Source organism: Spodoptera frugiperda, chromosome 18 (genome assembly GCF_023101765.2).
Source record: "Spodoptera frugiperda isolate SF20-4 chromosome 18, AGI-APGP_CSIRO_Sfru_2.0, whole genome shotgun sequence".
NCBI lineage: Eukaryota > Metazoa > Arthropoda > Insecta > Lepidoptera > Noctuidae > Spodoptera > Spodoptera frugiperda.
In genome coordinates this window covers 8,522,356-8,547,652 of record NC_064229.1, presented here as the reverse complement: position 1 = coordinate 8,547,652, position 25,297 = coordinate 8,522,356, and the positions used below count along the sequence as shown (strand labels likewise).

Here is a 25,297-nt window from a genome sequence, read left to right as displayed (position 1 = left end):
TATTGCCTATAGCCTTCCTCGATAAGTGGACTATCCAACACAAAAAGATTTATCCAAATCGGACCAGTAGCTCCGGAGATCAGCGGATTCAAATAAACAACACTTTTCAGCTTTATATTATTATAGTATAGTATATAGTATATATGTGTAAAGTTGTTATAAGTGGTAAGTTTTGTTATTTAGCACGGAGTCTGAAACTTACCTCGTGAACTGGCTGGTAACACGCTTTCAGCATGTTCACGAGGCGGACGATTTGGGATTGTAGTCAAGGAAAACTCGAATAGGGTAATTATCGAGTACGTCGAGCCAACCGATATTACGCATCATCTTATTAAGGCCGCGAACGCACAGGCAGGTGGCTTGCTTAGCGCCTAGTGTCTAGCGCGTCACCTAGCGAGTAGCCCAGTAAAACGAACGTTCTAAAATGAACGCGACCGGCTGCACTGCGCGCTTAGCGCCTAGCTAGTCGCTTGGCGTGCATCTATGTTCGCGCTAGACACAAGCCACCTGCCTGTGCGTTCGCGGCCTTACACATTTTCATCATCGTTTTTTTATTACTGAAGGTCGTGTCTGCATAGAAAATGCTTCTATAAGGTACAAGGTCTTTAGTATGAGTGCTAGTTGAGAGCGACACGTTCGTTACACTACATGCGATCCGTCCGATGCGTGCGATCCGACCGATGCGTACGATCCGACCGATGCGTGCGATCCGACCGATCCGTGCGATCCGACCGATGCGTGCGATCCGACCGATCCGTGCGATCCGACCGATGCGTGCGATCCGACCGATCCGTGCGATCCGACCGATCCGTGCGATCCGACCGATCCGTGCGATCCGACCGATGCGTGCGATCCGACCGATGCGTGCGATCCGACCGATCCGTGCGATCCGACCGATCCGTGCGATCCGACCGATGCGTGCGATCCGACCGATCCGTGCGATCCGACCGATGCGTGCGATCCGACCGATCCGTGCGATCCGACCGATCCGTGCGATCCGACCGATGCGTGCGATCCGACCGATGCGTGCGATCCGACCGATGCGTACGATCCGACCGATGCGTGCGATCCGACCGATGCGTGCGATCCGACCGATGCGTGCGATCCGTCCGATGCGGGCCTGTGGACGCTTACCTTTAATACGATTTTGTATTGAGATAGATGAGAGTTAGATGAAGATGATACCATAGGCTACTTTAATGTGCTGTCGACCGACCAATCAATTTTATAATCCGATTTAATTCGGATTATCAACTGATTCGACTGAGATGTACCGGGAAGCAGCTATTTGCCACCTTCAGAAGAATCTAGAATGTTGGTCGTTTTAAGATCCCGGTGTAAAACATTGAGAAATATGTAGGTATAGGTGGATACTGTGAGCAGAATGATACAATCGTATGACAAGCACAACTTATATACGCAGACTGGCGCGGCGGTTAACAATCCTAGACGAGCAGATATTTACTTCCTACCCACTTAGTCTAAATATTAATACTAAATTACCTACATACATCACACCTCTCTTCTTAAATTACAATATGTAAATGAAACAACATTAAGTACACTGAAATCTGATGACCGGTTTCCGAGTTCGCTTTGGGTACACTGTTGGCTGCTGCACTGGGACCTTAGTCTGCTATTACAATTGTGTCAGAATGGTCGATCACTGAGCAGTGCGAGAGGGACGGAGCTATACGCACTGCTCAGTGATCGACACAATTGTAATAGCAGACTAAGGCCCTGATAACTCAGGTTGATCAGACGACTGCTCACCCTCAATACCACTCATCACTGGCCATGTTCGTTACACTACATTATAATAATAGGGATGATGACGGGGTACGAAAATTAAAAATCTATTTGATCCGCCAATTAGGTAATGAAAAATATTAGACAAGTATTTTTTTATTTTGTCATATAAGATAAAAATACTTAGATAAAACGAATCAAAGTTTAGGAGTTAGAGGCAAATTCGTAATCGGCTCTTACTGAGAACAACATTTGTGGATGAATACTGACGAATATAGAAACCAGGAAACAGAAGAAAGAGAACAAACACTGGAAAACTGAAATATTTCCACAAAGGTGAGTGCCTTATAAGCGTATATATCCATCCTATCCTTTTACCTAAAAGCCAGTTTATAAATAAAAGCAGAAATAATACCTACACATACCAACACTATCCTCAAATCCAGTGCCTTCCTAAAAAACCTAAGTAAACACCAGGCTACACTTTTTTCTTTACACGGTAAATGGCTAAAGGATTATAGCGAAATGGATGAGCAGCAGATTTTTTCTCGTTTTTCCAGCCAATCCTTTTAGCTGGTCTTGCGCTTCATGGAACATTTTCTATATACACTAGGGTTTCGCTAACAAGCTAATGTGTGAATATTTTTCAGTATACTGTAAGGATAAATAGTGTTTTAGACGTAGGAGTTGGGTTCATAAAACTTTGTTGTTGGTGAAAAGAAAATGAAAATAATATGTAGCAGTGTTGGTTTTGCTTGTTTATTAACTGGAACATTTTGATTATTTTTTTAAATATGTTAAGTGAAATGGCAGTCAAATTATTGACAGACAATAATATAAATTCAGGCTTTTATTAGATACTGCTAGATAAGTTTATAAAATCAAAGTCAAAGTCAAATTTATTAAACCATAAATTAGTACTTTTGAAATGTCAACAAATAAAGACCTAAATAATTGTCTGTCAGTCTATCCGTCTATCCGTCAGTGAAGCTAGGTATAGGTTATAAACTTGTATAAATAAATATAATATTCGCAACTTTTTTAACCCTAAAATGTATCCTAATACATACTTATACATACAATAGATGCAAAGGTAATCAATACAAAAATATTTTTAGAACTTCATTAAACTTTGAATATAAATAAGGACCTCAAAAATCCCCGCACGCTATCCCCAACACCGACACATCCAAACTTTTATCACGCGAAAAACCAGAAAATTCAAACGAGCGAACTTGGACACTTGAAGTGGCCATAACAATCTTGTCAATTTCACAAAGCGCGACTTTAAGTACAGACATTGAAACGTTGAAACCATTTTATCTATACCACTATAATAGATTTTACGGCTTTTTTTATAGCAGACCCTCCAATCTAATCTAGTAGACCGTTTGATAAACAAAAAAGGGCGTAAAACTGCCTCGCGGAAAGGGCGTGTCCTTGAACTTGGGCCTTCGCGGTTTAGGGCTTGGATAAAAGGTCATGGGTGTTTAAAAATTTGCATGAAGTATCGTTTCGGATTCATCGCGTGATTATTAGGTAGGGATTCCTCAGGGTCGCGTCCTCGGCCCGACGTGTAATTTAAATTACAAGCCACACGATTTATGAGTTTGATCCGGTAAACAATGTTGGATTTTCAACAATGTTTTGTATTATAAATGTTTTACGTTAGCTTACTGATCTTGGTGTGCCACGGTCTGTACAATGACCGAGGAAAGTTTATTAAATTAGAATACTTTGTTATCTAGAAACTTTCCGCAGATAATTAGATTAGACTGCAAAGGGAGAATAAAACTATTTTGTAGTTTAATAACGTAATACAGTCTACTCTTGTTAATTCATAGTTAGAGGGACTCTTAAAATATTTCTAATTACCGAATGTTCGAATTATCAAATTGTCTGTAAAATTTTAACTAGCCTCAAAATACCTATAGGTATTCTGATCCCTGCATTTTCTGCACAATGTTCTGACTCTAACTATGGCCAATAAGTTCGAATTATCGAGTAATTTTGTTACATAGCAATGATTTTTTCATTTGAATTACCAAGTGAATGAAATTGTATTGATTTAGTTCGAAATATAAAGAAAATTTATAGGGACGTCGTGATAACTTCGAATTACCGTGAGGTTCGAATTATCGAAAGTTTGAATTACCAAGAGTCGACTGTATTGTAAAACTGGTCATATACAATATTCAATGCTTAGGTATATTGATAAAAAGGGTCGACAGAAATCTAGCTGTAGTACAAGTTTTGTTAAGATCTCGATATATCTCGATGTTACTGAAATCCAATAACTCTTTACCCAAGGATCAAGCTCTTAAAGTTGGTTGTACACATAAGACGGCACTTGGTATACATAAGTATAGGCAGTATAGGTATCTAAGTCTTCATTCTTATTATTATAACCCAGGCACTAAGCTATTTTCTGACATAATCAATATCATAAGCTCCGTTGAAAGTTCTTTTTACTCTTTGCCTTAGCTGCCTTGTGCCAGCTAAGGATATTTTCTTTTTTAGATTGTATCTACTATGGTAGCTATCAGTTTTTTGAGTTCATGTAAGTACTACTCCAAAAACTTGACCTGCCTTAAAGCTTTGATAAATTTTGAACTTAATTGCACAATTATAAGGACTAGTGGTCGCCTAGTGGCCGAAATTCGACCATATATGATTTAATTTACAATACCACTTAACGTACGTTGAAGGATAATTTTTATTTAATTCAAACTCTTTTATAAAACTCTTTTCATATGAGACGTGAGAATATCATCGCAATGTCTATCGATTTTGACGTTTTGTCAAATACGATCAGATACTATGCATGTGTGTGTAATGTTTTATTTATTGATTTAATGTACTTTATAAGCATTATTTTTGAAAAATATTAGCGCTATGCACCTCTCCTACACATAAACTATAAGTGTACCAAATTTTATGCTCCTACGTCCGCGCAATTATCGTAAAAAGTGGTCCAAAGTTTTTGCATCACGTATTAATATATAGATTAAATTCTATTCTATTGCGATGTTGCACCTCCTTTTTAGCTAACGTGACTATTTTGAAGAAGGAGGTGGGGTCTTTTCAGTTTGTCTCGCCTCGCACCATGGGCTGAACCAGAGCTGACTCGGGTTCAATTATGTCTAATGACGAGAGATTTTCGCCAATGATCGCAACTACACACACCTTTTTTCAAGAGAAGTAAATCATATAATCCCTTCTCCAGCATTGAGCAAGGTGAGTAGGACTGTCAGGCTGTTACCCATTAAAAACGAAACGGGGTAGCCATTCCTACTCTTATTTTTCGAGCCGGAGCCCCTATAGCACACGCATCGTACGCTTCTTTTTCCGTAAAACCACAACGGTATCCAATATTTTTCCATCATTAATTTTCATCAAACACTTCCCACACATTTTGATTAATTGACTAGTCCCTACAAGTTTTCAAGAAACATTCGCCATTTTTATGACGCCCACGAGAAACCTACATAGTAATTAATCTGTTTATCAAAAATCTGATAAATACAAAATTAATTAATTATCAATATGCCAATATCCACCCACAGGGTAGACAAAGGTTGCTGGAAACCGCTGAATTAGGTCACTTCCAACCGACCGAACTAGAACTAATATGGCTTTGAGAGAGGCCTATGTTCCACAATGAACATCTTGTGTCTCATCTGAATGGAAACCCCATTTCTGATACTCCGGTGACAGCTGTCATACTACGTAGATAAGGACTAGAGTGCAGGTGCTTCTGGAGGGTCAGTCGTTAACCGACCGGCACATATGTAGAGCAGTCGTGCGCACACCAGCCAATCACTAATACCTATGTGGAACTACGTGATGTCCATATTAACATAAATAAGTGCTGTAGTCTTCATTAGGGCTGAAGCCGATGCGAAGCTGCGGACTGCCTAGCGGGTTACCGGGACTCCGGCTCGAAAAGCAGGAGTAGGAACGGGGTGGTTTTTAGTCAGTAAGAGTCTGACACTCCCTCTCACCTTGCCTAAGGTGAAAGAAGTCATTGGATGATTTTCCCCACTCAAAAAAAGTGCCGTAGTATTAACATACTATGGGAGAACACTACACTGCACTCGTGTTTGATATCTACCTGAACAAGGCATTTACAAGGCAGTCTTTAATAAGAACTTAGTGAAGAAAAGAAGAGAAAACAATTTTCTAAGAATTTTCTTTAAAACTGCAGAACATCTGCGGTTTCACGTGAAACTCAATTTCGTATAACGAGTAAATAAAATGTTATGAGAACGTTTGGCTGCTTACACGCTTTCGATTTTGCGATTATACGTGCAGTCTTATTATGGTAATTTTCTTACAAAATCTGTTCTAGATTTTTGTCTTTTACAGTCGTAAAAGAAAAGGAGGATGCCAGAGTTTCTATGAAATCTGGTCCCATCTTCCAATAGTTATGTATGTTACATCATTGTATAGGTAAAAAGTGGCGCAAAGTTTCAAATCTTAGGTCGTAAAGAGTTATTCTTTATTAAACATGGTAGTTTTATCAGTAGGATTTGCATCCTCCTTTATTAGTCTCCATCTCCAATTTGGATAATTACCTACAACTTCTGTAATAAATAGCATTTCGAAATCTAAAGCTAACCCAACTTGCAAATCTTCACCTCATCATTGTGTAAGTTATGTAACCGAAGAAATGAGTCGATTCTAAAAATAGAAGACCTTCATACGTCATCTTCTGAAATAATAATATACTCTCAAATATGATTAAATGCTAAAAGCATAAACGTCACACTTCCATAGCAATTTGCGAAACCGTAGGCAGGTACTTTAGGGCCGTTCAGCACTTCGTTATCTCAATTTACAAACACCTACCTTGTTACAAAACCATTAAGGGTTTTAATTACATTTGCATCACCTGCTTCACTCTCAGACATCTCATAAATAATTCAATTAACTAAGTTGTTGTAAAATCGTATTTTCACGTGGGTAAACCAAGCTTTGGTACGTAATAGGTCAGCTTCGACTGAAGTGATACCACAGCCTCACAGAAAAAAAAGAAAATTGGCATGCAACAGCGCTTGCATTGAGTTTACCATGTGATTGAGGTTACCGGAGAGCCAATTTTCCCCTATCCCTATTCTGCAAACCCAAAAGGCCAGTTACGCTTTTGTTACTACTTGGTCAGTGTTTGTCCATGAGCTGTGCTGATTATTTACCATCAGGTAAGACGTCTGTTCGCTTACCGCCCTATTCCATAAGTGACAAAGTTAAAGTATGGTAGAGCCATGCTTCGGCATGAATGAGTCGGCTCCACCGACCTCACAGCCGTGGTATCACTGTGGTCGTGAAAGTTTCTGTGAAGAAAACCGATGTGAGACAACGCTTGCGTTGTATTTCATTGTATAAGTCAAGATACGCCCCTTCTCAATCTTCCCGATCCCCGATTCCCTACCAACCCTTAAAATCCTAACCCCAAAAGACCGGCAACGCCCTTGTATCACCTGTGGTGTTCCGGATGTCTATGGGTGGCAGCGATTGCTTACCATCCATTGATACGTCTACTCGTTTACGCCGCTAAAAAATAAGTTGTCGCAAAATCGCAATCGTGGGTATGTAGACAGCCTTATCCGAAGTTCTTCGTTTCACACAAGCTCATAATTTAGCACGCAAGAGTTTTAGGTGTTTCTTGATTGAAATTGAAAACGTTTAGTATTGTGTCTGTGCTTGTTTGTGTTTGTGTGTGTGTGTTTGTTCGTCTATTGTTGTTGTTTGGTGCAGCTTTCCAAACACTGTTTTGTTTATATTCGGTATTGTTTTTCTTCTTCTTTTGTTTCGTTTCGTTTTGTGTTTATTTTTGTTTTCTTGAAGGAATTTTGTTATGTAAATACGAGTAGACGTGAATAGAGTTGCTGCTTTTTTTAGAATTGTTTTTTCATTAACATTAAGATGTTTTTTTTTTGGTAATCAAAGATCTAAATTCACCTACCTAAATGATTTTCTATTCTACAGGAATCATGTTGCATTTTTCAACCATAATTGGAATAGAGATTCATGATGTTATACGGGGTGTAAACTGAATGCTCACAAATGCCGCAAACAGGTGATGGTAAAATACGAGTTTTATTTTCAAAGAATTAAGGTTTTTAATGTTGTAATCTTAAAGGTTAAGGAGAATGAAAAATACGAAAACAAAAACAAAGAAAATTATAAAAACAAAAGAAATCGGCGTTTTTCGGGAGTGTCCTGTTTTTTTTAACGTTGATAAGTCTGCGTTTGGCCACCAACCCGCTTACTGCCAGGACGGCAAACCAAAAAAGTGGCCGAAGATGGAGCATACAGAGATCCTCTGTTTATATAGAATAGAAACCCTTTATACGAATAAGTTAAACTAATAATCGGTGCCAAATTAACCGGCACTATTGTCACTAGTAAACATTAATTGTGTGTGTCATACTTTAGTTAGACCGGTACAACAAAAGCAATTATTTTTACAACTGTTCCACGTTTATATATGGAAGTCAATAGTCCCTTTGTTATCTATTTATATAGGTAGGTACAGTTATATGTATTATAATTCAATTGAATAATTTGTTTGTTTGATTGCGTGAAGCTACAAAACTACTCAAAAAAAGCAAAAATAGATCGGTAGATGCCTCAATTTTATTTTAATGTCCGTCTTGTAGACTGTTTTAAAATACTAGCTACTTCCGCGCGGTTTCACCCGCTCTGCTTGGTTCCTATTGGTCATAGCGTGATGTTTTATAGCCTATAGCCTTCCTCGATAAATGCACTACCCAACACAAAAAGAATTATTCAAATCGGACCAGCAGTTCCGGAGATTAGCGCGTTCAAACAAACAAACAAACAAACAATCAAACAAACTCTTCAGCTTTATAATATTAGTATAGATTAGAGACACGTATTTATTGTTTTCTTAGGAAAACAAATACTTTCGGAGAAATATTGACTTGAAATATCGCGTGACGTCAAGTTACTTCTATACATTTTTTACGTAGAAATAAGGTATTTGCTCCTACTTTTAAACTTTGATTCGTTCTATTTATCTAGTATTGTTATCTTATAAGACTAAATAAATAATACGTGTCTATTTAATAATTTTTCATTACCTAACTGACGGACTAAATAGATTTTTAATTTTCATACCCCGTCACCTTCTCTATTAATTAAACTATTGGCCAGCCTTACCTCATTACGGTCGTGAGCTAAACATAAACAAAACGGCTTATTGTTCTAACTAATATATTTAAATGGTCGTCGTATTGTCATACAGTCGTGGTTTAATATAACAATCGTATATATATACCTAGTTATTGTCCTGGTCAGTGTGTTTGTTGTTGTTTGTGTCATAGAGTTGTTTATTTATTTATTATTTGATTGGTAAGCGTAATTGTTCTAATTCGGTGAGGTTTGGGATTTTGAAATGGGTAGTACTAATTTTAAGCGTGGTCTTGCTTTGGCACGAATGGTTTGGCTCGACCAGAGTGATACTATGGCCCCACAGAAAATCGGCGTGGAACAACGCTAGCGTTGTGTGAGATTTTCAGAGGCCCAATTACCCCCTTCCCAATCTTCCCCATCCCCGATTCCCGAACAACAACCCTTAAATTCCTAACTCCCAAAAAGCCGGCAACGCACTTGTAACGCCTCTGGTGTTTCAAGTGTCCATGGGCGGCGGCGATTGCTTACCATCAGGTAATACGTAGGCTCGATTACCGGCGTGCTTAATAAAAAAAAATACAGTCGTGGTTTAATATAACAATCGTATATATATACCTAGTTATTGTGTTGGTCAGTGTGTTTGTGTTATTGTTTGTGTGATAGAGTTGTTTATTTATTTGATTGGTAACGGTAATTGTTCTAATTCGGTCAGGTTTGGTTTTTGAAATGGGTAATACTAATATTATTTTCATTTCTTTTACTAACAATTCGATAGTGCAGCAGTCTTACAAGATAATATTTTGTTCTTGTTGCCTAGTTTAATTAACAGGTAAAATATAGGAATACAATAAAGGCTAAATAACAATAGGTACCTACTCACAACAGTTGACAACTATTAATAATACTATGTATATTAAAATGCTAACTAAATCATAATAATTTTGGAGCTTTCATTGTTTGGTTATAGAAAATTGGCTCATATTATTTTGTAACGTAGGGTTTCGTTTTAAGGTTCATTGCTTTATCAACATAAAGATATAATTGGCAAAGTCAAAAAAAAAAGTTGACATAAGTAATTTCGTTTTCCAAATCAAACAGTCAAACTTTTATTTAATACTAGTAAACCCGGCGAACTCCGTTTCGCCACCGCTTTTCTCTTGAATATTTCCTGAATTTTCTTTGCTATACGAATGCAAAACCGTGGAAATCGGTTCGTGCGTTCTAGAGTTATAGCGTCAGGAAGGAAAACTCGACTTATTTTTATATAATAGATTAAATTCATAGAACTTCAATAGAGAACTATTTAATCGGAATACTAATTAGATTAATCCAAGGCCAATATAAACGTAAGTGTGTAGACCGCCTTCTATTACGCAGTCAAATGACGTCATTATTATAAATAATGTGATTCACGAAGATACCGGTCAGTAATTTCAATCCGTCTCACACAGCCCGGCTAGCTCAGTCGGTAGAGCATGAGACTCTTAATCTCAGGGTCGTGGGTTCGAGCCCCACGTTGGGCGCATCTTTTTGCAGCTAATTAATAAAGCACTATTATATTTTTGACATTTTCTGTACATTTTTCAAACAATTTCTGAAAGAAAACATGAAAAAGACATTTTTATTATTCTTACCTGCAATTTTTCGTTCTCGCATCTTCCTCCATAGTTGTTCAGCTTTCCTCATGGGCCAGTTCTCGACTTTCGCGCTGAAACTCCTGAAGAACTTGTATTCCTTGAAGTGTGACATCCTCCTCTCCATTTTACTAGGCGTATGGCCCGGAGGAGGCGGAGAGGGCGCCTTGGGCGTAGTCGACGGCGAAGGCTCATTATTTTTCTCCATATTTAATTTTACAAATTCAACTTTCCAATTCTAATTCCAAAATTAAATTCGGATTTTTAAATATTTTGGTCCCGAATTTAACACTTAAACTTCCATTTAACCGTCAACTTATCTTTTGTTTTACGCGATTCCATTTTCAAATTTTTCTAAATTTATTTATCAAAATACGTTTTATATTTTTTTATAATTTCACGTTATAAATAGAATTCACTTATATAATTTATAATTTGACTTATATAAACTCACTTATACACTATTTAACTTTAAGTAACTAATTATAAAACACTTAGCTGGACCAGTTTCCAATTACGCCGAGTGTTTTCGTTAATTAACCTGAAACAAATAAAGAGGAAAGTTTATTCATTATCTACTTCATTGTACACTATGTTTGAATTGGATGAATAGAACAAAGTGACATGAATATTTATTGACTAGGTTCGATGACTGGGTAAAGACAATACAGTTATTTTGATTAGTTGTAGAGTAATCAAGTATTGTTGTGAACTAGAAGAATGGTTGGGTGAAATTACGTGTGATTAAGTTGAGAATTTGGTCACTAATTCGATTTTTCGGTTGGACAAATGTAGTATTGGAATTGTGGCCAGTCAGTCAAGCTGATTAGAGTACTTTTCCACCAGACATGTGCTATTGCTATGTAGTTATGTTACGAAGATGTAATAGCTAAGCTGTGAAACTATGTGACCGTTTCCACTGGTACTAAGCTATGTAGCTGTGCGAGTAAGATGCCAGCTCGAGTATGCGATGTATCGATAGTAGGGAAGCCATCCATAGCACATATCCGTAGCACGCATCTTTCGATATAAAAACATAGCTTAGCTGAGTCTGTTTCCACCACTACCGCGCTAAGTTATGTGTACCAATGAATATAATTAGTTGAATTCAAACGCATCCACAGCAACGTAGCACGTCTCTGGTGGAAAAGCATCTTTATACTGTAACTCCTCTGCCTATCCACAGAGCTAAACTGGTGTGATATAGTGAGATTGCAGATTTAGGAGAAAATTAAAACGTTCCGATTTCCAATCAAGCTGGCTATTGTAGTGTAAATTCAAAATCCTTTTTTCATAGCCGCGGGCTATCGAAATGATTTTGCCTATAAAGATTTTTTTATCTATTCATTTCTAAAAATAAAATATATCTAGAAATGAAATTGGTATTTTGATTGACTTTTGGAATAGGAGAGCCTACTGCTTTATACGGGACACCATTTCTGGCACCATGTTACTGACAATTTTGTTTTGAAATCAATATTCCAAGAAATACCTTACACGAGAATTGAACTCGGAGTATACTACCAACTAATCAAGTTCAATAATACTGTGTGAATTTCTTTTACAAGGTTTTTGCGTCTAATAACACAATTAGACACATACATACATACAAAACCTCACGCCTGTCTCCCAAGGGGCTACGAATGCTACGAATCTTAAAATACTCTTTCGCTTCATCAACAATCATTAGTCTTTTCATGCATACTAAAGTTACGGTTACTTTTAATTTGAAACTTCTTTAATAAATATATTGGCAATCTGGTCGCTATATGCCCATCTATGGTACCCTCTACCGACGGCCGCAATTAGATATATCTTAGATAAAAATTACATACTCAGAAAAAAAAAGAAAAGCCTTTTCTACTCTTACCTACATGTCATACGTCGTAGCTACTTATTTCTTAGGTAAAAAATATTAGCTAAGAAACGTCGAATATTTTTTTATGTCCACTGACAAAAACTACACAATTTATAGACAAAATCACAGCGGATAAAATCCCTAAACACTTTCAACGACTCCGTGCTCTATCTCACCGAATCATTGGCCAAATAAACAATCCCATCTTTTGTGTAAGCACCCTAAATTCTAGAGAATTTGCCAACAAAGTCAAAATAATATCAAACAGCTATAATATAATAATACAGTATGTTAACTAACAGAGGGCGTTCCTTTAAACTCGTTAATCTATATCATAATAAATTGCAACGTTGCCTTCCTTCAACTACGCGGGCACAGAGTGTTTCTTTTACGTAACGATTTAAAACTTTCGGTGACTATATTAATATTAAAAAAATTAAATTGTTTTGTTTTTGAATGGTAATATTTTTTTAAAGCATGTATGGATGCGGGTTAACAGAAACGCCCTCTGTTAGGTAACATACTGTATAACAAGCAAAGCCAAATTCATTTCCATCGAGGTTTAAAGTGATTTCTGATTTAATACGTTTTGAATCCCTTGCAAATATATTTCGGGGTACCAATTACCGTAACGGTAGGGTTTAGGGTTTCCATTGAACCGTTTCGAATTACGTATGTATGCTGTGTCAATCAGTCAATTCAAATCGGAGGTATTTTTAATTCATCTTTTATACATATTTTGGTATTCAGAATTTGACCTGGTTTTGGTAAAAGGCGATTAAGTTGTGTTTTATTTAAGGTTTGCTCTTATTGGTTCTCGTTTTGTATGATTCTGTGCTTAATACTTATATCTAAAGCTTACTTTATACTTTAGGGTACAGAGAATAAAGTTCCCTAAGAAACGGAGGATCCTCTAACCAGGCAAAGTAATTATGTCTGGCGGCAGGTTTTCTATCCATATATATTTATTTGTATGTAAACTTCATATGTGCGACTTAGGATTTATGACGTCAACAGTCGATTTGCTAGTCGATCGTCTATGTGCGACAACTGTCATCTGTCCCTTGCCATGTGTCGCTACAATGCAGTACACTTAGTATAGCTTTACGGCAATCGAAACGAGAGCGCCTTCGACGCCCTGTCAAGTGTTCAATCAGTTTTCTCGTTTCGATTATTTTAAACGTAAACCAAACTCGTATAAACCACTCGTATACAAAACAAAAACCTGAACAAAAGTTTAATATCGCCTAAAGTCAGTCTTGATTGATAAATAACAAAACTTCGATTGAAATCCATACAAACCGAAATACCTTTGTAGCATTCAAAGGGCTTAGTACGAGTTTGTTTTATGTTCAACGAGAACGAAACGAGAGCTTGTTCGACGCTTTGATTGGTTGGTTTATTCGATCCGGCCAATCAGGACCCTTAGTACGAGTTTGCTTTATGTTGAACGATAACGAAACGAGAGCGCGTTCGGCGCTCTGATTGGCAAGCTCGAATCAACCAACCAATCAGAGCACCGAACACGCTCTCATTTCGATCACGTTAAACGTAAAACAAACTCATACTAAGGCTACAGGTAAGACCACAAAAAAAGAAAAAAAAGGCCAGTAAAAGAAATATTGCTGACAGAAGCTGATTCAGTAATTATTTGAACTTTGGCCTTTGGGTCTACGCTGAATTTACCTTTTGCATAGTAATGAGGCCTAAGCACACAACACGAGTTCAGTGCTATGTTATATGTTCAACATACAACACTGGATTATCATTACCCGGCATTATGTTAGGTTTATATTACAACAGATATAACTGGTTCAAAATCTGCCCTAAAACGAAAACATCTATCTCGACTGCAACTGACACTATAATTAATTAATACCTAGATTTTTTTAGTTAACGTAAGTAGTAAAAAGTAAGCAAAATTCTAATAAACTGTGACGATTTATGTCGTGGTGGCTCCGAGCTTTAAGATGCCCGCTTTTAACAGAAATCAAATTTATATTATTATTATGTACTTTCTAAGATTATTTAGACACCACTGACAAACGGTGAAGGAAAAACATCGTGAGGAAACCTGGGCTTATCATTTCTAATTATAAGTTTGAAATCGCCAACCCGCATTGAGCAAGCATGGTGATTAATGCTCAAACCTTTTCCGTGCGAGAAGAGGCCTTTAGTCAGCAGTGACCACTTATAGGCTGTTAAAGTAATGAAGTAAAAAGAAACTATGCAGTTTATTCTTATTTCAAAATGTGGCTTCAAAAAATTGCCGTAATAACTTTATGTTACTTTTCTTTAAATAAAAAAAAAAAAAACAAGTGACACTCAGCAAGTTCAGCGACCCAAGAAAACAGAACCGACGAGAATAACGAGGCACAAGTAATAAACAAAGGAAAATCAAGAAAAAACACAATAGCTACCCATCAACATCCACCTAAAAGCATTAACAATGTAGAATTAATTAAAAAAGCAAAAGCCTCCCCCTAGGGGCTTTTTACGAAGATCGATGAAGGACTTAAGAAATACGGTAATCCAATATTCTCAAGTTTGATTGACTCCTCGTTTGTGATGTAAAACCTTTATGTGTGCGTTTATTCCAAAGAGCACATTAAAGTGAGCGTGAGTGTATAAGTGAGTGAAGGTTCTGTGTGAGTGAACGTGAGTCTGTGTTGAACCGACGTAAGTTTGTGTATGGGTGAAATGGGTGAAAATTCTTTTCCCAAAGATGTTTGGTTTCCGTGAGGATTTATTTTTACATCTGAAGTTCTTGTATGTAATTGAGTTATCGATTTAACGAGACGAAGTGTGTCTTGAGTGAACATTGAAAGAAAGGTCAGTGTTTTTAAGAGAATTGCTTTTTATTTTCCCTTAGTTTTACGTGTGGTGTTTTTTCTTTTACGCGGTAAATTGGAGTTTATTTATAGTAGTTCATAATTATTGAAACGTACATTTTACAAGTGAGAAGAAATATACAAGGCAGATATGAATGGGGCCGTCGGTAGAGGGCGCCTTTGGCGGACATATAGAAACCAGATTGACGATATATTAAAGAAGGGCCAGATTAAAAACACCCTTAACCGATGAGCATACATGAAAAGACTGACAACTGTTGATGAAGCGGAAAAGGTATATAAGATTCGTAGCAATTAGCGGTCCATTGTCTCTGCCTACCACCGTGGGACCAGGTGTGGGGTTATATATTTTCTAAGGCTACTTACAAAACTTTCTTATATTGTATTGGTTTTAATCAGCCTCGACTATATATAAATTACAACTATTATTAACCATAGCAATGGACTATGTATTTAACTATGAATTTTCATTCTAAGACTTTTGATCGACCTGAATATCTATCTAAAACTGAGACCCCTTAACTGTTGCACTTATAACCATTTAAAATGAAGGGCCCTGGATGAAAAATAAACAGTACTTTTAATAACCCTTACAGCGCCAAAATATTTATCCATGTAAATTAAATAAGTGGCTGGGTCGGAGGGACGGTAAGGGATGACCTATATTTAAAGCTTCTAACTTCGGCTCACAACACGGTACCTTGGGTCCAAGATTTTATTTATGTAGATTTACTTTTTTTTTGCGGTCTGTGCGATCGAATCAGTGTTGAAGGTTTTTAAGAAATGCGTGTTACTGGTGTTGGTCGAGTGGTCTTAAGTGTGACTTCTGAGTAAATTATCTGTATTTCAATTCTGGGGGCAGTAATGTTTACATGCCAGTTAATTTGCTTCGATTTCTCAGCTACTTATAATTAAAAAAAAATACGATTGACTAAATGGATCTCGAATTCAAATTTCAAGTATCCAATGACTTCTCTCTTGAGTGTCAGACTCTAAATGACTAAAAGCCACCCCGATCTTACTCCTACTTTTCGAGCCGGAGCCCTGGTAAACCTGCTAGGTAGTCCTTAGTTTCAGATCATAAAGTATTTACAATTTGATTTTTCTCTTATTAAATAAGTCTGAACATACCTGTACATGGTGTGTAAAAACTTGTAGACCATTACATTTGGTGATGATAACATCTATCAAAACTACGTGTTACATATTTTAACAATTCTATGTAGGTACCTCTATCTATACCTTTGCAGAATAAAAGGTATAATGTTCTATTATGTTAGTTAACTGCTAAAAAGAATTGCTAATGTTAAGTGGCGTTGCTTTTAGTCGCTGGGGCTTAATGCTAATTGCGGTGTCTTATATAAATATAAGAGGTAAAGTGCACTTAGAATTAGATGTGTATAAAATAGCCTTGCACTCTTATTACTTGGTAATAGGACTCATAATGCAAAGGCCGTAAATTGGGTCAATAGTTTATCACGTTAGTTAGAAGACGACCACTGCTGAACATAGGCCCTCGATGATCTCCAGATCCGCTGGTGGGAAGCTACTTGCATCCAGCGAAAGTTGCGTGTTATGTGACATACATAATATCACACTAATATTATGAAAGTGGCAGTTTGTTTGTTTAGATATGAGCAGACAGACAGAATATGAGCTGATTTAGCTTAAAGGTTAGTTAGAAAAAAGCACGACTTTCATGTATGTACGTCCAAACACTCAAACAACCTTTACCTACATTTATACATACCAATCTCATAAAAACCAAAAAGCTATAAGTAATTGAGTATACCCATAATAATATAATAAAAGAAAGTCACTAACACTCTCTTTGGCACCGGATACAGGGAAAATCTCAAGCAACGACGGCTTAACACATCACAAAATATCAAAGAATGACAACCAGCCCTCGTAATTTCGTAGGAATCGTGAAATATGACGTCACAACAAAGGCTCTGTCAATCCCCCCTTATATTATTATGTAAAATACTCTGAACAGCACATCAAGTTACACCGCCATTATAACTTGACCCCTCTGTACATAACAAGTGCATGTGTTAGTAGTTCAAGTTAAGATGGATGTTTAGTTTGTAATACCTATTCGACGACGGAGTTTTTAATAAAGTCTTTATGAAAAGACGAAGGTTTTAGGAATGGCTATGAAGGTAATATGTAGATATGGCTTTTAAAATAATCGTCTACTCTTATTTCAGAAAGGTGACGTATTTAACTCATCTATACTTATGTATTTTTGCTTACGTTATCCTGAATAGTGCTTCAGTAACATGAAATGAAATACAGACGAAAAATTAAAGATTTGTAGCAACAAGAGTCAAAAGACTGGCACAGGGTGTACTTTTTCGTGGATAACACTTAAGTCACTGTCATTTAAAAACTTTAGGACTTAGCTTTTTTTAATATTTTCCTGATAACAGTTCGGACCTCACCTGGTGCCACTTGGACGTCATCTTCATGGATACCCTGTATAAACCTAACCATGGGAACGCGGGCGAAACCGCTGGCAGAAGCTAATGTAGTAATATTCAAAATACATTGTTTAAAATAATATATCTATATTTTAATAGTTTTACAAGAGTCGATCGCGGTATAATGTCACACGCTTTTATATGGAATTGAAGCTCAAAACATATCAACTACAAAGGAATATTAATTTAATTATGTATACAGACCCTATGTGAATACGGAGACATATTATAATAATTATAGTATCAACATCAATCTACACACAACCAGTTTATTTTGGTCTCGCTTTGTTTGATCATAGAGTTTGCTAATATACGCCATATTATTTTTCTAATAAAAGCCGGTAAACGATCAGACCGATCACCTGATGGTAAGCAATCGCCACCGCCCATGGTCACCCAAAACACCAGAGGCGTTACAAGTGCGTTGCCGGTCTTTTGGGGATTAGGAATTTAAGGATTGTTGGGAAATCGGGGATTGGGAAGATTGGTAGGGGGTAATTGGCGTTGTCTCACGTTGGTTTTCTGTGAGGTTGTGGTATCTCTCCAATCGAGCCGGCCCAAACTATTAAATATCTCCACGTTTGGCAACGGAGTCAGAGATTGCAGTTTAAAAACTTCAGTTTTATCAATGTCGATTCAAAATGTTCAGTCTTATAAGTTTTTAAACTGACATGGTCACCAACACTATAATTGGAACTTAAAACGGGATATACATATACCATGTTTTTCAATTATTATGAGTTTTCGATATTTCGGCAAGCGCCATGATCACGGATAAACTAAGTTTATAGTGTACCAATAAAATTATAATGTTCAGTCTCATCTCGAAACTTGAATGTAAATGTATTAGATGTATAGCAATAGGCTTACCTCATACTATACTTGGGACTATTTACCATATCTGATGAAATCTGGATTTATGTAGGTATATGTAAATCTGCCTACACCCTTGGAGAAATTAGCATGTTATTGTTTCAGTTAAGTGATTTTTGCATGTCATTTCATATTTTTCTTTTGCAAATATACCTTACCAAATAGTGCTACATTAAATGTTGCACTAAGATATCAGCAGTTATTAGTTTTGTTTCTTATTTCTGCATTTATGAACTGCTTACAACTAAAAGCTCACGTTAGGCTGAAAACATAAGGAAAGCATAGCTTAAAGTTGTTTTTTGAAATTTTCTCAGTAAGTAGTAGCACGGAGCCTGGAATTGTGCCCAGCATATGCTCATCCCCTATCACATGGGACTTTTAACACAAATGGTAAAACGTGAGAATTACGTGCCGTAATGTACACCTCTGTCTACCTTTTACCAGGGATACAAAGCTATAGTAACCTTATAGGTTACTATAGCTATAGTAACCTTATAGGTTACCTTATAGGTTACCTTATAGGTTACCTTATAGGTTACTATAGCTATAGTAACCTTATAGGTTACTATAGCTTTGTATGGTAAAGCTATAAGCTTTACCATACAACTAGCTTAAAATGCCATTAAATTAACAACTTATTTATTTATTTATGTCTGTTATCTGTTTCTTTTTGATGACGATAGTAATTCGATTTCTGTACGGGTCGCAGTTTTTTCTTACATCCTCTAACTAGCTATTTGAATAAAAAATCCAACTAATCAGACCGTTAGTCTTTGAATGATTAATTAAGATTTTAACAGTTTACATAATTATGATTACTTACATGGAACACAGGTATGATAATGCGATACCTATGTATTTATTGTATGTAAACTTCTATATTTTAATTTACATTTCCCATAGTTAAAACATAAAGATACTAATAGTTTTTGTTATTTATTTATGTTTAACTAACTGCGCATTCAAAACTAAAACAAACGGGTTTGTTTGGCATGCGCCTGAAATATTTCAGAGGCAAAGATTACAATACTGAAATTGGTAGGTTTCATGATGCAGAGCTATACCGAAATTTGAAAGTCAATATATAAAGTGTATACAATCCCTAGCCACATTATTTGGTGCACTCTTGTTTTTTGATCAATCTGTGAGATAAGAGTTAGAATCTGTGTTACATTTAGATGAGTTTAAAGTAATTATTAGTATTGCTTATTTCCTAGACATTTCTAATCCTATTTAATCTTAATACCTTTTTAAATTATTATAGTACTGACACATTTTTTTTACAAAAACCTAAACCTTTTAATTGGCTGAATAACCTGAGTTTATTGTTATTTTTAAGTATCTGTTTAAATCAATTTTATTATAGCTTTCGTTGGACATACTAAATTAATCGCCGCGTCGCATGTCGTGGAATACTTCTCATGAATATGAGACTCTACCATGGCTTGAAACTAATCGAGTTCCTCGTCAAACTGTTACGTGAGTAAGCCGATAACATAATAATTATCTGTTTATTATTCGCCGCAAGTCCTCCATTAATTATAAATATACAAATTAATTAATTTACTATACTTTTGAAAGACAATAACATTATAGAAAGTACCTTTGTCTATCTTCTAACATATGTGTCTATCTTTTAGTAAGTTTACGATGCTATCTATAAAAGAATGAATACTAAAGAAACTCTCTATGATAATTGTATTCCATTGTCTTAGACAATTTCTGTTTATTTTTATTGTTGTTTAATATTAAAGATGTGAAAACACTATGATTGAAATTAATATTAACTGTTAATACAGTTAAACTTTTCTTAATCTTGACTTATAAATAAAATTGAAGTGTCTGTTTTGTAATACTGAAATAATTGATTTTTACTACATGCATAATATGAATACCATATTTTTTACAATTTTATCCTGTCTGTTTGTTTATTGCGGCTAATCTCTGAAATTACTGGACCAATTTTATTTTATTACTATACAATAACATTTACTCTCATACAAAAACAAATACCAACATTATTATTAATTATCTATCCAATTTCCTTTATTTTTGCATACCACAAAAGTCTCAATAAAAACCCACGCGGAAACCATCGAACAGTTCAATAAAAATTTATTATTCACCAAAAAAAATATTGTATCATCCAAATAATATCCACAAGGCCAAAACTATAATTGCAGTGAATCTTTTAATAAATATCCGTTAACGATTGCAAGAGAAAAAGAAAAACACTTCATAAATCACTCATATTTACTCACCTCACTGTATGTCTTTCATTTATTCACACTAACACTAAAACACATCACAACACAGAAAAAATAACACGCATTTATTTACAAAAAGCACTTATCATAGCCGATAAAAAGTTGAATCGGGCGCGAGCTGAAAATCCGAATGAAACCGTCCTAGCTCGCCACGAGAATCTACAGGTCTGACCGCAGTACCATACAATTTCCCGCTCCGACGAGAGAAAGAGACAATAGAACAAAATCACATTGAGCTAGAAAGAGTACGGTATATTTCTCACGTTTCGCGTCTGCGGAAAATCGCCGAAACATAAGTGCGTTAGAAAATGCGACGCTCGGTACAGGAATTCGGTAGCTTATGTTAAATTAATAACTCATTCATTCATTTATGTTTCGTTCTAGTTTTCCCATAGTTTACTTGGTTGAGTTTTTTAATACATATTCATATTTTTAGGTTAGTTGAAAAGCCAGGTGGTCTTTTTTTTAAACATTGCTTACGACGTTCGTTTTTATGTTTTTTCAGTGTGCGGTTGGCGGGTTGAATTTTTAAAATTGTTACCTTTTTCACCGGATACATTGTGTGAAACGGATACAAAGTGTTTTAGCCACAAATTGCTGCTATTTTTATATGTTTGCCTTTGATTAATAATGGATATGTATCATATTTATATTAATGAAGCTTTTGTCATTGTCTTCTTAACGTAATGGGTAGATTATGAGGTGTTATGTGGTGGAAAAAGGTTATTGTGCTTATAATTTCTTTATTCTTGATTTATATTGGTGTATTTTCTAGATACTTTAGCTTAAAATATATTTCAAGAATATTTCGCTCATCGAATGCAAAAGGGCCACAAATCGAAAATTTCTCAAAATCGTTTTATTGCAAAAATGAGGTCTAAACCGACTTAAGTATCATAGTAGAAAAAGACACCCGTCATTTTCGCATTACTTAATCTCAAACCAACTGACTGCCCCTTTTGCTTTGATGCATTTTGTTAGCTAACTTCAGAGCAAAGCAGCCATTTTGTCAGTTGCGACCCGACACTCGACGCGAACGCACGTCAGTTGCGTGCAAAAAGGCCACAAAGCGAAATAATACTGCAGTTTGTGTTCGTAGTTCTCTGCAAAAGTGCCATATTTTGGAATACGTCCGTTTTGCATTCAAACATTAAGTAAGTATGATGATATTTTATAATACAACAAGGCCATTATTTTAAATACGTCTGTATTGCATTCAAACATCGAGCAAATAGTAATTTATTTTTTATTACAACAGTGCCCTTTTTGAATTGCGTTCGTTTTGCATGGAATTACGCGTGGATTGATTACTATTTTTTGAAAACTAGAGTAGAAAGTTCAGAAATGTGTCCTTTTTGTATGGCAAAAATGTATGATTGTGTTATATTTTTTTATTTCTATAATAATCTTTAAGCTTTATTTTTTGTTTTTTACAGCTGTTTTATGGGCAATAAAATACACGCTTTTGTCATTAAACTTAGAATCATATTTACTAATTTTTTACTAACAATATCAAATAATATTTTACACCTATAAGCTCAGCAGTGGATTGTAGTCTGTGTAAATAATCGTGAATTGTGGTTTGAGCATGGCTTGTGCTTGGTTTTTAAATGACGTGTTTAATTATTGATTGCAGAATGAATAGCCGAGCACGATTAATTTTGTAAATGTCGACCGCTACTCAAGAATCAGATAATGATCCACCTTTATCGACCCAGAACATTCAAGACAAACCAGAACCTGTAGATGAACCGGAAACTTCAACCAGTTTGCTCCACCCAAACCCATTATCCAATGATTCTTTAGATACAAACTCCATACCAGATAGCCAGCCTGACCTATCTTTACTTGAGGATCGAGATCTTGATATAGAATCTGTAACACCTTATACGAAAATGGCAGGGAAAGTCGTTGAACCGAGCGACTCAAGTGACTCTGACTCAGACTCTTTTTATGGGACAAGCCCGCCACAACCTCCCATACCGCTGCAACTCCTGTAAGCCAGGATCTACAGTAGATACAAACATGAAAACACCGGAACACTGAAGTCCGGCGCGTCCCAGGGAAATGAATGACTGTCTTGGATCCCGCAACGAAACAAATCAGAAGATGTTATTAGAGGAGAAGAAAAGAAAACGATAGTTTCCACTTCCCTCGGTGAATTTAATGCAGGAGACAGGATGACTTAAGCCTTAAGGCACAAAAGAGACTGCACAACTGGGAGAAGCCCAGTTGCCAAGCACCACGGAAATTTTACTTAAAACTAAAATATTAAATGCTAATACTAAATGGGTCCTATGCGTGAGCTGTTATACTTGCTTCCAATAATAGGTATGGCAAAAACGCCTAAACGCACGGAAATTTGCTCGAGACTCCACAAGGTCCGTGTAATAAACTACACCTGATGAAACAATTAAATTATCCAACATAGTGTTACGCTCAGATTGCCAGAGACCACACTCCCAGAGTATGTGATGGGCGGATTGCTCATGTTGCAACTCCGCTGTCGAACATTGGCACCATGGTGAATCAACGAGTTTAAATGAGAACAATTTGCTTTTAAAGTTGCCATGGCCAGTAAGAAATTGGCTTGACTCAGACTCTAGCGATTCTTCTACATCAAGTAGTTCATCAGATGCTGATTTTTCTTCAGATGACAGTGTAAAAGATCCCATTTATAAACCTAATCCCAATAACAACGGTGTTCTATCTTCTGATTCGGAGGATGAACAGCCAAGACTCAATATAGCAAATTTTAATATTTCACCCACACCCGGACCTTCTTATGTAGAACCTCAGCCATTAATCCATAATATTAATATAGCCATGGTTATTAAAATTTGTCTTATTTTGTGTAGTATTTTGCACAAAATAAGACAAATTTTAATAACTAAACAACACAAAGTATAATTGAATTAGTCGTAGTAGTATGAAGAAGTGTAATAATAAGATTTAAATTACAAAGACTGATTGGATTGCTCAATGATTGTGTTTAGAGTATTATTTTTGTTAATTCACAATTCAATTATACTTTGTGCTGTTTAGTTATTAAAATTTGTCTTATTTTGTGCAAAATACTACACAAAATAAGACAAATTTTAATAACTAAACAGCACAAAGTATAATTGAATTAGTCGTAGTAGTATGAAGAAGTCTAATAATAAGATTTAAATTACAAAGACTGATTGGATTGCTCAATGATTGTGTTTAGAGTATTATTTTTGTTAATTCATGTGTGATTCTGGTCTATAAAACGACATTTTACAAATTAATAATGTTACAGTTTCAGAGATATTCAATTTTGATTAGAATATAGTCACACAATTTGATCTCATTAATTTTAAGTTCAGATTTTTTTGTTGTAGCTGTTGTCATTTAATTAGATAAGGTTTAATTGTCTGTTTACCAACATTATTTTGATTTGTTATTACTAAGAGAGTTTTTAAAACAATTATTATTTCGAAGAAGGTATAATAAACCATTTTTATTTTAATAATGAGTTTTATTTTTGACATAATTTTTGTGACATTGGTCAAAATTTTGAATACAAAAGGGACTTTTGTGCGTTTTCAGCTTCATGGGAAGGGGTTATGTAAATGTTCATATTTCGAATCGATAAAGCACTTAAAAACACATCTAGAGACATATTAACATGTTTTATTATCACGTATAAATGATGAAATATTAGAAAAAATCGTTTTCTAAATTTTGTTTTGGCCGTCGTGTAAAAAATATGCATTTTGATTTGTGGCCCTATTGCATTCGATGAGCGATTTATCAGCTAAAACTAAGTACAGAATGTAAATAATACAATCTTAACTAAAAAAAAACTACGCTCATGATGAAGAGTCCCTTTGTGACTCGAAACTAGTGTAGGTAGAGTTTTTCTCGAATCTTAATAATACGTGAGTAAATCGTATTTTTTTAGTTAATTTAGTATGTCTCACGATAGTTTTTAAAATACGTTCTTCATAAAAATGCACACAACATCAATAAAATATGTAAATAAAATGCATTTTTCCTAATTTATTCATGACTCATCAATGCATTTTCTTAGCACAGCAACTGAATTGTACATTGTTTTCTAAAAGGCTCATCTTCTACTGCTACTCAAGCCCTTAAATAATGAAAATGAAAACAGCCAATGAAAATTGTGTCATATATGTATGACTTAACTCATAATTCACAATAACCCATTATCATACCTGTAAACTATCTTCAGAGTTCAAATTATTTTCATTCAATTTGAAACTTCAGTGACTGCCTCGTTGGCCGAGTGGTTGCAAGTGCGACTGCCGGGCAAGGGGTCTCGGGTTAAATTCCCGGGTCGGGCGAAGTATTACTGGGCTTTTTTCGGTATTTCGAAAATTTCTCAGTGGTAGCACGGAGTCTGGAAATGTGCCCGGTATATGGCAAAAGG

General features: G+C 35.8%; 1 protein-coding gene and 1 non-coding gene across 3 annotated transcripts in view; one reads left to right on the top strand and one right to left on the bottom strand.

The window, feature by feature from the left end:
- LOC118277857 (rho GTPase-activating protein 7) overlaps positions 1 to 21,031 on the bottom strand; it is a 355,041-nt gene extending 334,010 nt beyond the window's left edge. For both annotated transcript variants that reach the window (XM_050700316.1, XM_050700317.1), the window contains exons 1-2: positions 20,872 to 21,031; positions 10,542 to 11,082 (exon numbers count right to left, since the gene is read on the bottom strand). In XM_050700316.1, the coding sequence (XP_050556273.1) occupies positions 10,542 to 10,749 (208 nt within the window). In that variant the 5' untranslated portion in view covers positions 10,750 to 11,082; positions 20,872 to 21,031. The remainder of the gene's footprint in view (positions 1 to 10,541; positions 11,083 to 20,871) is intronic.
- Trnak-cuu (transfer RNA lysine (anticodon CUU)) lies at positions 10,358 to 10,430 on the top strand. The gene has a single exon. It is a non-coding gene; the product is annotated as a tRNA-Lys (tRNA).
- Positions 21,032 to 25,297: the final 4,266 nt, after the last annotated feature.